The sequence below is a fragment of the Lepisma saccharinum genome, chromosome 6 (assembly GCF_977018435.1).
Source record: "Lepisma saccharinum chromosome 6, izLepSacc3.1, whole genome shotgun sequence".
Classification (NCBI taxonomy): Eukaryota; Metazoa; Arthropoda; class Insecta; order Zygentoma; family Lepismatidae; genus Lepisma; species Lepisma saccharinum.
Genome location: NC_139234.1, coordinates 64,221,242 through 64,238,467, shown reverse-complemented (window position 1 = coordinate 64,238,467; position 17,226 = coordinate 64,221,242). Strand labels below are relative to the sequence as shown.

Genomic DNA, 17,226 nt, shown 5'->3' with positions numbered 1-17,226 from the left:
AGGAGCAAGTAATGCAGGAGGGTAGGCAACACATATTGCACCCTTCGATGATCGGGTGATTTTGCCTGTCTTAACACCGAGAAATGTGTTCCACGCGAAGGTCAACATGACAGGAAAGCAAAGAGGGTCACGTGACTATTGGTTACGTGGAGTGTTGTGCTTCTCCACGTCCCCAGTTCTTGATCCACATTGCAGAAAAAGTAGAGCTGCATGCAATATATGAAAATAGGTTGTTTTCAACTACACGCTTAATTATGATTTTCCCAATTGTAAATCTATCAGACGTGTCTCCCGATTTAGTCGGGACAGTCTTTTACTTTGAATTCCTGTTTTTTCATAGGCGTAACTTGACGGGAGCAGAAAGGGCATTTGTAACCCCCCCAAAAAATCAGGTTTCTTAAAGCTGCTAAAACAGGAATTAAATACTATGATTTGACGCGTCCAAAAAAAGTATTATATTGAAAGATTGTTCCCAAATACGTAGATAGCAATTTAATACTTTGAAAGTGTCTCAGATTTGTTTATTATGTCACATCTTAGTGTGGCACAGGTCTACTACAAAAGTGGAATTTCGTAACAGAAATATGAACCCACTCCTTTTATTTCGTAGCCGATTTCATCTTGAAACTGAAATTAAGAATATTAGTTAACAAGGTAAAAAGGTAAAGTGTTCCCCTGTGCATAGCACCACGCCATGAAGGCGTATAGGGGGTGTGGGGGTAACGCCCCACACTTTCTTGATCCGGTCGTGAGTGGGGGTGATGTGATCAGCATCACGCCCCTGCCGCCTTTACCCCCCAGGGTTTCCCCCAGGTACCCATGTTATTCGACGCTGGGTAGACGCCGGGACCGCTTCCACCGTTAACAAGGTCATTGGTAAACAATAAAAAAATGTGTTAGACCCAATTCTTTAATACCTTATCATAATCTTTATCGCAATTTTAAATTTTGTTGTAAGTCCACTTTATGCAAAAAAAAAAAAAGGTAAAGTTCTCACCTGTGCTTAGCGCTACGCCATGAAGGTGTATAGGGGGTGTGGGGGTAACGCCCCACACTTTCTTGATTCGTTCGTGAGTGGGGGTGATGTGATCAGCATCACGCCGCCCCATACTTTCTTGATTCGTTCGTGAGTGGGGGGTGATGTGATCAGCATCACGCCCCTGACCGCCTTTACCCCCAGGGTTTCCCCCAGGTATCCATGTCATTCGACGCTGGGTGGGCGCCGGGGCCGCTTCCAACGTTAGAAAAGTTCCCGGGCTTGAACCGGCCGGGGATCGAACCCGGGGCCTATAGCATGGTAGTCAGACGCGTTACCGACTGAGTCACCGGCACAGATAGACTAATCTGAAATGCATACAGTTTAAAGTGGGATCCGAACCACTATGTGCGATCACCTGGTATCGTACCCGAGACCCCTTGATTACAAGGCCTTACCACTACGCGATCAGTGAGGCGCACACAATCTTTGTATTTCGACCTTTTTAAACCTATATGTATCATATAAGAGGTTGTTTAACGTTGCTATGCCTCTATGGATTATATATAGCCAGTATTCGAGCACATAGCGTCAGGTTTCATAGAATATAAGCTTCTCTTGCATGTTTATGGTTTCCTGTCTGCAGTAGAAAAACTGGCAGGTTCCCGTAGCTTTTCTTTCAATAGTCTTCCAATGGTTGCATATCATATCACTCAAATTTGATTCATTCGTTGCGAACACAATCCCCGATGGCGGAGTGGGATCGTGGGCGCCTTGTAATTAAGGGATCCCGGGTTCGATACTCGGTGGAGGAACATAGTGGTTCGGATCCCCCTTTAAACTGTAGGTCCATTCATGATTAGCCTAACAGGACATAAAGTGAACTTAAGACACCAAATCAAGCAACCAACACAATCCCGTTATTGTCCAGATTATCGAATCCAGAGCCTTCGTCGCGAATAACATAAGCAGGAAGACAACATGAAATAACCGAACAGAAACAGAACCTAAAACCTACATCGGATAGATTGGATTAAGTCGACGATACAGCACAGGTTCTGAAATGAAACAGAATACGAAAGTTGAGGGACCTCTATACGCACCCACTTTTCCTCCACTCAATGGGGAAGATATCCTTCTAGCTGAGAAGCCTTTACGTAGGAGTGCCCTGAGGGAACTTCAAGGCCACTACGATAAAGTGTTCTACGTGCAGCGGCGTATACTCTGGGTCATCTAGGTAATCGCAGATGACCCGGCTGTATTTCTTTTTTTTAATATATATATATATATATATATATATATATATATATACACACACATTTCCTCGCAATATTCTTCCAAACCAATTTCGATGCATACATTTCCTTGCTTCCAGCGCGCGAATACTTCCAATCGTTTGCCACCGAATGTCCGGGAACCTTTCTCCAGCCGGTGGAATGACTTCAGGGAATCTCACCCTGACGTCATTCCTCCCGCTTTCCTTACAACCCTTGGCGAGGAGGGAGGAGAAAGGAAAGAGGGGGAGGAAACACTGCTTTTCAGGCGCGGTGATTCCGTGCCCAGGGTAAGCTCCTTCTTGTGAGAGTCCACCGGTCGCACTCTCAACCTTGAGAGCCTTTTCCGTTCCCTCCGCTCAACTAGGGAAAACATACCCGGTAGAGTGCGAAGAACAGGAAAACTGAATAACATGGGCAAACCAATTCTACGCTAATTTTCACTTTACATTTGCTTCTGTCTTGCTGATTTCTGTTACTTGAACATAAATTTATCAAAAGGGAAAAGCTTAAATATTGAAGATGAAGCAAACTGAATTAAAATTCAAGGCTTAAGCAATTAAAGCACCTATTTGCTGACTCCCCCCATCCTTGTATTTACAAAAATAGTGATTGTTTCTCCTCTCTAATCTTCAAAAGCAGCGAGAATACTTATCTCACGGAACTGAATATTTTTTTAAAGGGAAACCCCCCTCCCCGAAATCCTACAAATATCTAATTTAAAAAGTGTATAGTGGTAATTCATTTTACTTCATTAGCAGGATTAAACACTTTGCTTAATACGTTCTAATAATCTGAGATTCATCTTCAGGACTTCTAACCCCACTGTTTCAAATTTATGTGGCGGCTGATAATAAGGGATGATCCTCATCCCGAATTAAAATTCTGACTCTGACCTGCAATGATTCGAACTTTTAAAAACCTGTCAATTCGAGCTCGGAAAGGGATTTTTTTTATTATTCATAGGGAATTTCATTCTGAGCCAGGAACACAACAACAGAAGTTTGGCGCGTGAAACTGAATGCGTGTAGTCGTTGGCTTCGTGCTGTGCTTCGTGTTTATTATTTATTTAGGTGTTAGTGTTTGTCGTGATAGTGCTGTGTTAAAGGGTAATGGATGTGATACAAGATTTGCTGGTGAAACCTTTTGGAACAAGATCTTTTCAGGAGAAGTTGCAAATTGTTAATACAGGTAGGCCAGTGTCATCGCTTGAACTTATTTCTACACACAAAGACAAAATCGGGAATATGTGAGGCATTTTCGCAAGCAAATTATGACAAAACACCATGGTTGACAGGAAGTATAAGTGTTAATAAGCTTTGCATTTTTGTTCGCCGTGCTTACTTTTCGGGGCTGAAAAGAATGTATGGACGCGTGACTGTAATCTTTGCAACACTTGTGCCAAACATGAAAAATCCAAAAGTCACATAACTTCCTTTGTTCAACTGCAATCTTTCGCCCAGACACGTATTGACGTGCAACTGGACAAACAGCGTGCTTTGGATGTAGTACAGCACAAGTAATCGGGTCCTGGAGTAAGTTGAATTTTGCACTTAAATTAATATTGCGGGTTTTTATTTCACTAGTGCACGTCTTTCATTTTTATATTTCACAGGCTGTTTTTTTATAGCTTTATAATACTGTCTTGTTTTATTATTTGAAATTCTACGCGTATAGTAAACTGCAATAACGAGAATTAATTGATTGTGATCGTAGCAATAAGACAAACATTCCGACACAATATTCCTAAATCCAATATGGAGCGTGACATAAATTGCACGGAAACTTTTGGAGTTTGAGGATCAAAAGGTCGGAGATTACCCACTCGTTAGAACCAGCATACGCCACTGTCTACGTGCAATGACGGGACCAAAACATACGTCAGATAGCTGTGTTCCTCCTTATTTCGTACGCCATTGATAACTGGAACACGTGACCTCGTCTTTGGTAGAGCACAAGCCTGCTTGCTTGCCACCACCCTTTAGTTCAGTGACCTTCGCCCGTAGTCAGCAAGAGTGAATGACTCACCAGATACTTGTTGTCTGTGAGGCTACACAAGAATAGATATTTCGTTAGTGGCTGTAAGTATTGTTTCATCTGCAGTTATATCAGTTAACATTTCAATAGTTTCCTAATGGTTACGTTAGTGATAAACATGTAAATTAGTTCTCGAGAGTGAACGTTTTATCTATTTGAACGGGGGATTTTTATAGAGCCTGCATGTATTATTTTTTCCTGAAACAAGAAGAAATTCGAAGACGCAAAAAGAGTTGTATAAGAGTAGTTAACAAAAGGAAAAAAGAAGAAGAAAACGAAAATGTAAATGCTGAAATAAATTATGGTAGAGATCGAGTGAATAACATTTTGTCATGGGGCCTCCTCGATGGAGTAGTGATAACGTCGTCGCCTTGTAATCAGTGGATCCCGGGTTTGATACACGATGGATGCACATAGTGGTTAGTATCCCACTTTAAACTGAAGGTCGAGTCCAGATTAGCATATCTGTGCACCAAACCAAAACTAAGAAAGAAATTGTCACAGTGTAAGAAAATTTCATGTTCAACCAGATACGAAACAAAAGGGAATAATATATTGCAGGTTGGAGTTCACATCTGTAGCATCTAACCAGCACAATTATGAATCGCAACATATCGTATGAGATCCATTTTTATTATACATGTATGATAATATAAGAGAAGTAGAGGAGAAAACCAAGCGAAACACGGACGCCTTCTCCAGAATTTCAAATCTCGTTACATAAGGTTCTGGGTTGGAGTCCCGAACAGGCATGACTTTCTTGTTCTTGCCCTTTTATCTGCTTCATTTCATCATAATTCATCGTTATGGTTTACCTGCAGGGGAAGAATAATGACAATAATTGCCAATACAAAGCCAATGACAAACAGAACAACTCGATTACGGAGGTGCCAAGAAGAAACGAGACTTGACAGTTTCTCCGCCTCTCGGTTTGTCGAATTGAAAATTGCTGTCCCGTTCTCGGTCTCGACTAGTTAAATATAGAAATCGAAAATGTATGTGAATGAATATACATGTATTTTATATATTCCGGTTTTGTAGGAGATTTCGTGAGAGATGAAATAAGTACTCTTCCATCGTATTTATTTTTATAATTTTTATTCCCTGTTCGATGATCGCGACGATAAGGACGAGTGACCATTACACGAAATTGATGACGAAATAGTCAAACACCCCCGACAAGGACGGTACTCAAAACCGGGAACTTTGGCGACGATATCGAATGTCAATCACTTAATGAGCTTGACCACCGAGCCTGCTTAATGTTGTTTCTCTCAGGAAATTCGTAATAACTGTCAATATCCCACATTCACTATCATTTTCTTCATAATTTATCTTATTGTTGTGATTAACCTGAATTCAAAGAATTAGTTGAAAGGCAAAAATGCAAGATTGAATGTCTCTGATGTTACTTCGTGCCGAATAATATGACGTGGTATTATGATATGAATTTATTAATCATATAATATGCCTATTCATTCCATTGATTGATCCCAATTGAGCACACAAAATATGCTATAATGTCCACTCCATGGAGGAGTGGTTAGCACAGCGCGCTACGATGCCATGGGTCCCTGGTTAGAATCTCGACTTGGGCGTGGGTGTCCTTGGTAAGTGTCCCTTCATCAATTTCATCATAGCATCACTCATCTTCATCGTCGCTATTTGCCAAAAGTGAAAGAATAGCAAATCTAAATAACAAACATCCAATCAAATCGAACATCTCTACCGATTTAATTCTATACGGTACCGAATTCCCACTTTATTATTGCATCTTAAGTCATTTTACAGCATCTCAATTGTTTTCCGATTCGAAAACATTTGGAATGTTGTCTTGTGCAGTTGATTGTGCATTGTTTCGTTGTTTGGATTGTTTAATTAACGTCGCATTAATTAGTTTTAGACCAATCGTGACGGGGGAAGCAAGAGCACAAAGAAAGCGAAAGAGACAAGGAAGAGACCATGGCTTTCTTTAAAGATAGCATCCCGTGAATACAACTCAAGTGACTGCAGAATATTATGAATAAAATTTATTTCGCTTTTTCCTTTTATTTCTGTTTCAGTTATTTTACTTCGCTTTTCTTCTACCACTCGCGTTACTCGTGTCGGTGAGGAAGAATTATAAACTCGTGAAATGGACGATGGTACAAAAAAATATATGCCTCTCCCACGGTTCGAAACTGTCAGTACAAAATATTGTCTTATATTTAAAATTTACGGGCAAATATGGTTTGTCAGGTAGCAATTTTCGCTTATCTCTTTCTCAAGGGGTTCCATTGCCTCTCTGATGTCGTAGTAGTAACGTCTTCGCCATGTAATGAAAGGCTTCCGAATTCAATACCAAGTAGAGAGGCTTTGGTTCGAATCCCATTTTAATCTGTAGGTCCAGTGCATGAACTAGACTTAAACAATTAACGTGTGGCATGTGGTCTGTGATGAGAACCATCATTTCAGCGAACCTTCTTGACAATGACTCTAATATCACTTGATAGAATAGTATTTCCTTACGAGTAGCTCTTGTCAAGAAACCAGTTCCTGAAATTTTCTTCTGGAGGCATCGTAGCACCCAGCTGTTTGTTGTGGCTGGGGCACGAGTCATGTGACTCATGCTATCAAAGCTCAATCCTTCCCGAGAAGTCAGAATCACCAGGCAAACTTAAGCGAATATTTTGTTATTTGGGTTGCATAAACAACAGGCTTTAAGACGTTACGAAATTCTACGTCCCGTGGCCCAGGTATTTTTTTCTCAGACTGTACAGCCCTGGCCTTGAATGTACGTACTTTCATCTCTTTGTTTAACTGAAGAGGTTTCTGGCAAGGCAAGGATTTGACAGCTACATTGCGGTAGAGATTGTTCCAGTCTTTGGTGTCACACACATATACCATGGGCATACACAATTTAGTGCCATGCTGCGACACATGCCAGAACAACGGTGGTGATTATGCCAAAAAAAAATCCCAAAATTAACATTTTCATTTTAGCGCATTTTCTGGCAAATATCTGAAATTATACCTTCATGGTGTTTTTAAACTACTGTTTCAAATTGTAAGTCACATGGCTTATGCCTCTTCGCGAGAGTTTGATATCTTGAAAGTTAGTTTGGGAAAGTTATTTTCAATACCCCTTTATTAATTTTAAGGTAAGGATTTTAGATAATGAAATTTTGGTGTGGAGTTAGGGCCCCACACTTTCTTGATCACGGCTGAAGGTGGGGATGATGTGATCAGCACCACACTCCTGGCTGCCTTTATCCTTCAAAGTTTCCTCAAGGTACCAGCTTCGTATGATGCTGGGTGGGCGCCGGAGCAGTTTGAATAGGTGGAAAATATCCCGGTTCTCCCCCGCCGGGGATCGACCCTGGGTCTCTCGCATAGTAGTCAGATGCCCTAACGACTGAGCTCCATTATTACTCACTCGACAAATGCCGATAGTACGCACTTAGCTTGGTAATTCAAAACATATCTCGTGCGACAAATACGAAGATGTGGCTCCCGTGTGACGGTAGATAAGCACTCGATCTCCTGTTAGAACCCTGCCACTTTGCTCTGTGATGCAAATGGTTTGATAGAAGTTGAAAAAATCGTGGGAAATAAATGATTTAATGTGGCTGTCGGAATCATTTCACGTACGTATAACTCTATAGTTTACTCTTGAGTAAAATGTTGGAAAACTTGCATGTTCTTTGTACACAAACATGGCCTAGAAAAGACAAGGATGTTGGATTTCATGGAATTTAGGACATTTCTTTAAAAATGTTTACAATTCGCATTTTTTGCCAAATTCGCATTATTTCAATATTTCGAATTTCGCAGCAATTAACATTTTTAACGGTTTTGGAGTTTGCAAAAAATCAATGTACCTACTAATTGGAAATTACTTTCTGGCCACCCCTCGTATAAATCAGTAGATGGAAAGTGAAAATTTAGCAGGGCTGGCAGAGAAATGTCAATTCTTGAAGGAAGTGATTTGCTGTTATGATTGAATGATTCGAGTAAATATATTAAAATATTTTCGTATTTATTATTAGGATTTTATTTCATAATATTGGACATTAAGACCATCTCTCACGAGATTAAACAGACAGAACAGAGAGTGGCATTAATTTCATTGCAATACTAGTGTTGCAGTAAATTTGAGGTTGAGAGCATGCACTTGCCAATTTTTATAACGTTCACCAATGCAGATTTATGTTTCACTTTTTCGTGATAGTATTCAATATATATCCCATTTGGTTGGATTCTTCTTGATATGTAAGAATAGTGCAATGGCATTGTAAACGTATGTTAACTTGTGTGAAACCAGTAATGCGTCAGGATGATGAAAGAAAACCTTCGTAAGCACTGCTACATTAAATAAGGTGAAGTGAGCCAGAAGAGTAATAAAATTCCAGCAGCATATTTGCAGTCTAAAGCTCTTCTTGTTTATGCATGCGATTTTTGTTGGATGTTTCAGTCAATGCAATTTCTGTCGCATGTTGTAGTGAGATACTTTGTCGGGTGGTGATATTCGACAAAAATCGTATGTATCAATGGAACATATTTGTTTCAATGTTCCTTCAGTTTGCCCAACAAAATGCCTTACTACGACGTCCGACAACTACCGGACGGCACCACCAGCTCTTATCCCCTCCATCTGTTGACAAGTTCCCTTACTACTCCCATACGGACAAGAAAAAATGATAATTCAATGCATTTTTCACCACATAATATTTAGAGGCTTAACCTTTACTCCTCCAATGATACCAACCATTAAGGTATCATCAGGGTAAGGTCGTACTGGCCCGATGATACCATATGGTATCATGGTTATGATTACGAAATGAATGTGCGTTTTGGACCTTCATACTCTTATGTTTGGGTGGAAACTCTGACACAGGTCTGGAGCAAGCATGGGAAATTCATATTGATGACCAAGCTCCCCCCCCCCCCCCCTTCCGCAACATATCCATGCCACATTTCCGAACAGAGTTTCTTTCACATTTTGGCTCATTATTCAACTTGTATGGCACCAAAGAACATGAAACATGTTTCATTCTCTTGAGAAATGTCAATTCTTTGAAAAGAATACTAAAGTTCGCACAGTCTTCCCAAATAGTGGGAGAAGAGGGGGTAAACTCCAGATTTTTATGTTGTTTTTTTCATTGAAATTCGGTAGTCGCGCCCCCAAACCCCCCTTCTTCGGTTCGGTGTTCTGAATTGTACACGGTTGCATGCTATGATGTTTTAGCTGCAAACCAAAACTTATCCGAAGTAGATTGCCCCCATAGTACCCGAGTTATAACAATTTTCCTCCAAACATGCAAATTACCTATTTTTCGCAAAAAAAGAAAAATCACATTTTGGCATATTATTCAACTTGTATGGCACCAAAGAACATGAAACATGTTTCATTCTCTTGGGAAATGTCCATTCTTTGAAAAGAATACTAAAGTTGCGTGCCTTCTTTCCAAATAACGGGAGAATAGTGGGTAAACTCCAGATTTCTGTTGTTGTTTTTTTCATTGAAATTCGGTATTCGCTCCCCCCAAACCCCCTTTACTCGGTTCGGCGTTCTGAATTGTACACCGCTGCATGCTCTGATGTTTTAGCTGAAAAACAAAACTTATCCGAAGTAGATTGCTACCTTAGTGCCCGAGTTATAACAATTTTCCTCCAAAAATGCAAATTTATATATATTTCGTAAAAAAAAAATCACATTTTGGCTTATTATTCAACTTGTATGGCACCCAAGAACATAAAACATGTTTCATTCTGTTGAGAAATGTCCATTCTTTGAAAAGAATACTAAAGTTTGCGCCTTCTCCCCAAAATAGCGGGAGAAGAGTGGGCAAACTCTAGATTTTTGTTTTTTCCATTGAAATTCGGGGGACGTGCCCCCCAAGCCCCCTTCCTCGGTCCGGTGTTGTAAATTGTACACCGTTGCATGCGCTGATGTTTTAGCTGAAAAACAAAAGTTATCCGAAGTAGATTGCTCCCATAGTGCAAGAGTTATAACAATTTTCGTCAAAAGACTGTTCGAAGTCAATGAAGACGAAATTCCCTGACATTTCCCTGACTTTTTTTGACACCTCAAATTCCCTGACTTTTCCCGGTTTTCCAGGTTTTCCAGGTCTGTCGCCACCCTGGGTTCATAACAAGAAGTGTCTCAAATGTAGCAAATTATATCACTAAAATGCTGGAATGAAGTTTAAAGAAATGGCAATATGTGGATAAATCTTACACTCAGTCACAGGTCTCGGATTTCAGAGCACACTAAACATGTATGGTACAATGATGGACACTGGACTTTTAATGAGATCATTACAACCCAGAAGTGTTCATTATGGTACAATATTTACACAGGCATGTGAATCCGAATATTCCACAAGTGTGTCCACAATAAGCGACGTGAACTATTTTGTAATGAAGTTTTGTTATACTTTATGCTTCATCAGGCAATCACTGAATTACATTCTTAATCATCACAAATGAATGAAATAAGGTATGATTTTACAATACCGGACACTTCCCCAATTTTGTTCATATTTCGGATACTCCATAATTTAGGGCTCCTAATCATGGATCTGCAGTTAAAATTTGGCGCCCACGTGTGGAACATGCAAAATAACGTGTAGAAGGTTGTGATTTTAGAATACAAAAAAAGGCATAATTTTGTTAATAATTCTAATACTCACTAATTAAGAAGTCCTGGTGACGTACCTGCAGTTAAGATTTAGTGGTTACGTGCACAAATTGTAAATTAACGTGTAGAAGTTGTAAAATAATGTTGTGAATTACCACGATGATTCTCGAGACATAAACAACTATTGGAAACCATGTTTTCTCATATGAACAAGTAACGTTTACGTTGTCGGTGTAGGGAGTGTTTAGTTGTTTATGTGAGAAAGATGGCATCTTTGAAGGGAGGAAGTAATGTTCATTTTTCGTAAGCCTTGCTTTGAAAAAAGCCTTTTTTTTAGTCAGTTTCAGTTGGGTAAATATTAATAATACGGGGCATTCGTTCATATTTCGCATACTCAATAATTTAGGACACTTGATCACGATTCTGTGGTTTAAATTTGTCGCTTAAGTGTTACGAAACTGACATTTTTTTTACGGTACCTGGTCGCAATTAACCTTAAACCCCTCGAACAATGCACGGGTAGCCCCACGAACCATGCACGCGTAGCCCCACAAACCATTCACGGATAGCCCCACAAACCATGCACGGTAAGGTTAGGCGAACAGTTAAAATTTGTGGTCGTAATAATGTCAGGAATATATATTTTGTTCTTTAAGTATTCAAAACGCAAAATCTTGCGATAAATAATGAGCAATCGTACATTATCGGTTGCGATCACGGACCACCTTATATTTGCAAGTTCCACACGTGAGCGCCAAATTTTGGTAAAAATTTACTATCCTTCGGACACCTCTAATTTTATTGTTTCGTCAATTTTTTGACATTCGTACTTACGTATCTGCTTCGCGGAACATTCCTGAAGATGTATCAACGTTGTTTTGATGAAATTAATTGCAATTTTTCACATTACCAGTACGTCTTTCTGATAGGCCTTTTCGCTTGCCTGAGACGAACTAACCTAACCACGTGCCAATGGTTCGCAATTATTTCCAATTTCTAGATCCTGATACTAACACGACGCCAAATTTTAACTGTTTCCTAACCTAACATAACTAACCTAACCACGTGCCAATGGTTCGCAATTATTTCCAATTTCTAGATCCTGATACTAACACGACACCAAATTTTAACTATGTTTCCTAACCTAACAGAACTAATCTATCCACGCGCCAATGGTTCGTGGGGAGCTATTCTCCGTCGGAGAATTAATTTTCAACAAACAACATGAATTTCAGCTATGAAACATTCCCACATCACACAAACACCTTCCCGATGTTCGACAATGCTACAGGAACTTATTATGGTAAGTAGTTTCTTCTGTAAAAATAAATAAATGTGTCCGAAGGATAGTAAACAAGTACCCAAATTTTAACTGCAGATTCATGATTAGGAGTCCTAAATTATTAGTATGCGAAATATGAACGAAATTGGGGAAGTGCCCGGTATTGTAAAATTGTTCCTGAAATAATATAGGTAATTAAAAAAAAAAAAAAACCTGTGATGTAAAACAATTGGGGTAACAATACGATCTCGGCAGAACGGATTTCTACATTTTTACAGAAGAAACTACGGAAATGAGTTTCTGCAGCATTCTGAAAGTTCGTGGACGTATTTTCTTCCATCGTGTAATCTATTCGACCGGGAATTCATGTATTTTTGAAGAAGATATCTCTCCGACGCACAATTAACGTTGCTTGTATCTGAGCCGGATGTTCTGTACGTTTCATAACTCAACCCCCACGTCAGTGTTTCCAACCACGCCGTTGTTTTGCAAGAAGTGAAGGTGTTTTCTTAAAACTTTATCAAAACTTTATCACATTGTTTTACGAACAAAATTTGGTAACAGTTCGTTATATCGGACACACATTTAATTCGGATATTTTGTGTTTCGCATGGTTCGTACTTACCAATTGTGTATTGCGGAACATAGTTCAAGGTGCCATTATGCTTTTTACACGAAAACAAACAATTTTTCACATACAGAGTGATTTTTTTTATTCCTTTCTTTGCTTCCGGAACACACAATATGGCGGGCACATCTTGACTCACGTTGTAGGTATGCAGTGTTTCAACCTTCGCCGAAAAATACCTACTATCGTGTTCGTCACCGGCTCCACCATTATGCACTAGCTGGCGGATAGCCTCACGAACCATTTCCATAAGGTTAGGTTAGTTTTGGTTGGGTTAGGCAAACATAGTAAAAAAAAAAAAAAGGGAATTTGAAACACTGACAGTGGGTTACATCATCGAACGTGCGGAGCACACAGTTCACATATGGGAAGCATGGCAATTGTGCGTCTGTGGGATATTTCTCTTGAAAAATATATGATTTGCCGGTCAAATAAGTTAGATTCCACGATGAAAGAAAATACCTCCACGAACGTTGGAAAGCGTGGAGAAACTCATTTCCGTAAGTAGTTTCTTCTGTAAAAATGAAGAAATGTGTCTCCGATATAACGAACTGTTACCCAAAATTTTAACTATGCTTGCCTAACCTAACCTTGCTGGAAATGGTTCGTGGGGCTATCCGTCGATGGTTTGTGGGGCTACTCAGGTATTTTCCGGTTACGAAGGTTGGAAACACTGCATACCCACATGATCCACCTCGCTACTCAAGCTGCGCCCGCCATATTGTACGTTACGCACGCGAAAAAAGGAAGAACAATAATTACTCTTAATGTGAAAAATTGAAGTTATTTTCATGAAAATGCAAAATTACACCTTAAAGAATCTTTCGCAATGCAGAATAGGTAAGTTCGAATGTAAAAAATAACGAAATAAACGAGTGAGAGTTGTTCTGCCGAGATCGAATAGATACCAACAAAAGATATCCAGCTTAGCATGCAATTAGTATATTTGTTTCTTTATATTACTTCACCTATTAAGGGCAATCATGAATATAACTGTATAACTAACTGGTTTAAAAAGTGCAATATAAAAATAATAATCTTTATGATATTTACTATAAATTTTAAAACTTCCGTAATGTTTGTTACCTTCATATCATATACGAGCACTGGAAGTACATTACATCTGAATTAGATCCAACTACTCTGAATAATGGTAAGGTTTTGCTCCTATATCAATTAGAATTTTTTCCCCTGTACTTCTCCAAATATTTGGGTACAACACTGGGAAATTGACAAACAAAAATAATCAGGCCTTCAATATTTAAATTAAGACTTTCGGAGAAAAGAAACATGGGAGGTGCGAGAGTTAGGGAGTGTGGATATACTGCGTAAATACATGAACATTTTGTTTTATCACAAATTAAAACATTATTGCTTATATGAGAAAAATATCTGTGTTTAATGTTATACCAATCATACCACGGGTATTCTACCATACTTAAAATTTACTCACTATTACTATCAGATACATTCAAGCAATTCGCTGTTAACTACTTTCGATAATGAGGTATCTATTTTTCCAATTTATTTATGTAGTACACTAAGATCAAAGCGCTTCAAGTTTTCCGTCATCTAACAACTTCGGTTATAATCTTCTAAAACGCTAATTTTTAATGATAAAAACAACTACATCATTAAGATATTCGTTAAGGGACTGTTGTGTACTCGACTCGCTCTCAAATCACATCAGTCTACTTACGAACTAAATCCAAAATCTCTTTTGAATACATGTACTATATACACTTTAAATGCTTACAATATTTCAACATTTCGAATGTTGAAATATTGTTCCAACCATGTTTTAAAACAATAGACTATATACCTGTTAAAATTCTTCAGTGTGGCTTCACTTCCGTCATTGTTCTTTACCCACGAAGAGTCATATAACGAAAATAGTAACCGATAAATATCAGTCTTGGTTTCTTGCTGTAAATCTGATGATTTAATGTTTAAAAAAAACACATCATTTAAGCGTAAATATACATTTTTCTCAAAATCTACTCCTAATGTTTTCAGAGCCATTTCGCGTTGGGTCACTTCCTTTCCCTGCAAAAATTCGATCCACTGTCTGACATTTCATATACTCCGCTCCACTATTGCCATATCAAACTTTAAAAACTCGTCAAGCATGTAGTAGTTTCCACTAACTGTCTTCAGACATTTGAACCCATAGAAACACGTGAAGAACGCAAGGGGGAGCAGATGGGGCTATAGAGACTCCTGAAAATTTGAGAAAGTTAAAATTTTCAAATGAGAGGCAGTATAGAACCCGGGTAAAGCCTAAGTGGTAAATGCAAACTCCTCTTAAAATGACCCCCTCCCCCGATTACAATTTTTGTATTTGAACAACTTTTAACCCTAGCTTACCTGAGGGCGAAGGGGGTTAGGAGGATGCCAGCAGTGATGTGCGTCTACACGTAAACAACGATTGTCTACATTCTACGTGTAGACAATGTAGACTATGTAAAGTATATAATCGACGTAGACAACATGGCGCTCGGCGTTCTCCGTGCAAGGCACGCGCATCTTTCTAGAGTCGTTTTCACGTTCAGAAGACACAATGGGCTCTTATGGGCAATGCTTTTCTTATGGGAAATACGAGCGCGCTGTTGTCAAATTTCTGGATTTACAAATTTAGCTTAAGTAAAATCGGTACCTGCAGTTTTGCAAGAAATTTTGTAGAGAATACGATGGTGAACACAAAAAACTGGTAACTTGCTTACATAATTTTAGATAAATTAAAAACGCAAATTTTCTGTGAAAACACAATTTTTACATTGTTTTCATTCCTAACGTTGAAACATGCCGTAAAATTGAAGCTTTCATTATGAAAAAAATTGACACTGTTTTTTAATTGTCATAGGTGACGGTGGTACTCAGAATTTATCAATACTTTAAAGCATATTTGCATTAAAAAATATTCAAATAAAGTATGTGGAGATTTTTTATATTCGTGCAGTAGAAAATGTCGTCGCTGGCCATTTTTTGTTCTGTAATTCCAAGTAAAAACTTCCAGCGACAAAGTTGTGGAGAAAATAATGAAATTATTTTTTATAACAACTCAAAGGTTCCCAGAAATATTACTTCCATGCATTTGGAGTTTCTTTTTAACCCGAACCGCGCGCGAAGTAAGGAGACGTTGTCTGGCCATCTTGAGCTGACTCACCGCAGCATTCCGGCTAATCACCACCAAGTTTTCCAGTTGTTATTTTATTTCCATTCATTAAAAATATGAACTTCATGCAGTTTGTTATAATAGAATTGAAATTACTTAAATTTAATAATTGACAATTATTTCCAATGCTGCTGTTGTGAGCAACATTAGTGCTGTCGCAAATACACGTTGTTTTCGTTTACATTACTGTCGACATTAATACTGAAATGAAGATCACCTTTCAGTTTCCAACGTACACATAAATTCATAGACACCATATTAACCTTTGAAAGGCTTTCCAACACGTGACAAAATATGGGGCTTCAAGATAGAAATATGACATGCCTTGCTTGAGTCATTCACGTCTTATCACTTCACGTGGGCCATAACCCATTTGTTTGTTTGGGTTGCAACTTGAATTTAACCCATGCGCCAGGTTTCGCTTACTTGAGTGAGAGATCTGCTTTGGTCTGTTTAGACTTTTTCCCTCTCCCGAAAAAGTGTTTTCAGTTGTGTGAGCTCTCAGTGATTTTTACTTTTTTAAGTGATTTCTGAAGTGTCATATTCGTGCATTACACTCGCGTTTGTAGTGATCGCAATGGATCATAGTAAAAAAGGTAACTGTAACGTTCACTACATATAATTATCATTATATATACAAAATATGTAACGCCCGACCCTGTGGCCGAGTGGTTAGCACATCGCGCTGCGACGCTAAGGGTCCCGGGTTCGAATCCCGGTCGGGCTTGGTTGTTTGTGAATGTCCATTCATCAATTTTCATCACTCATCCCCATCTTCGCAAATTAGCCAAGAGGCACAAACCGTGAAGTAAAATAAACTAAATCAATCAATCAATCAAAATATGTAACACCTTCATTGTGAAGGAAGGTCATCATTTCCCGGCGACATGAGCTAGCGCTGTATTGGCAACACTGTGCGGTTTCTCCATAAGCGCCGTTGTGTCTTCTGAACGTGAAAACGACTCTAGAAGCAGCAACCAGCATCAGCAGGTGGACATAGAGAGCGTGAAGTATTCCACTGTCCAGAAATAAGTGCTTTAAGTATTTATTTACGTTCAACCAATTCACTACGTATTAATTGAACTGCAAAATAAATTTGTCGCGACATACATAAATAAATGCGATGTCCGTAGTACAATGACAAGATTTGTTTTGCTTATATTTCCACCATTTCACACGTGGAAATTTCATACGTGGAAAAATCTACTCTAAAGCGGGCCATCCATTTACAA

The 17,226-nt window shown here is 38.9% G+C and overlaps 1 protein-coding gene across 1 annotated transcript in view; it reads right to left on the bottom strand.

The window, feature by feature from the left end:
• Positions 1-14,912, bottom strand: part of LOC145988825 (uncharacterized) — a 42,590-nt gene extending 27,678 nt beyond the window's left edge. Inside the window, exon 1 of the mRNA XM_083124036.1 lies at positions 14,642-14,912. Coding sequence (XP_082980162.1) covers positions 14,642-14,841 — 200 coding nt within the window. The 5' untranslated portion in view covers positions 14,842-14,912. The remainder of the gene's footprint in view (positions 1-14,641) is intronic.
• Positions 14,913-17,226: the final 2,314 nt, after the last annotated feature.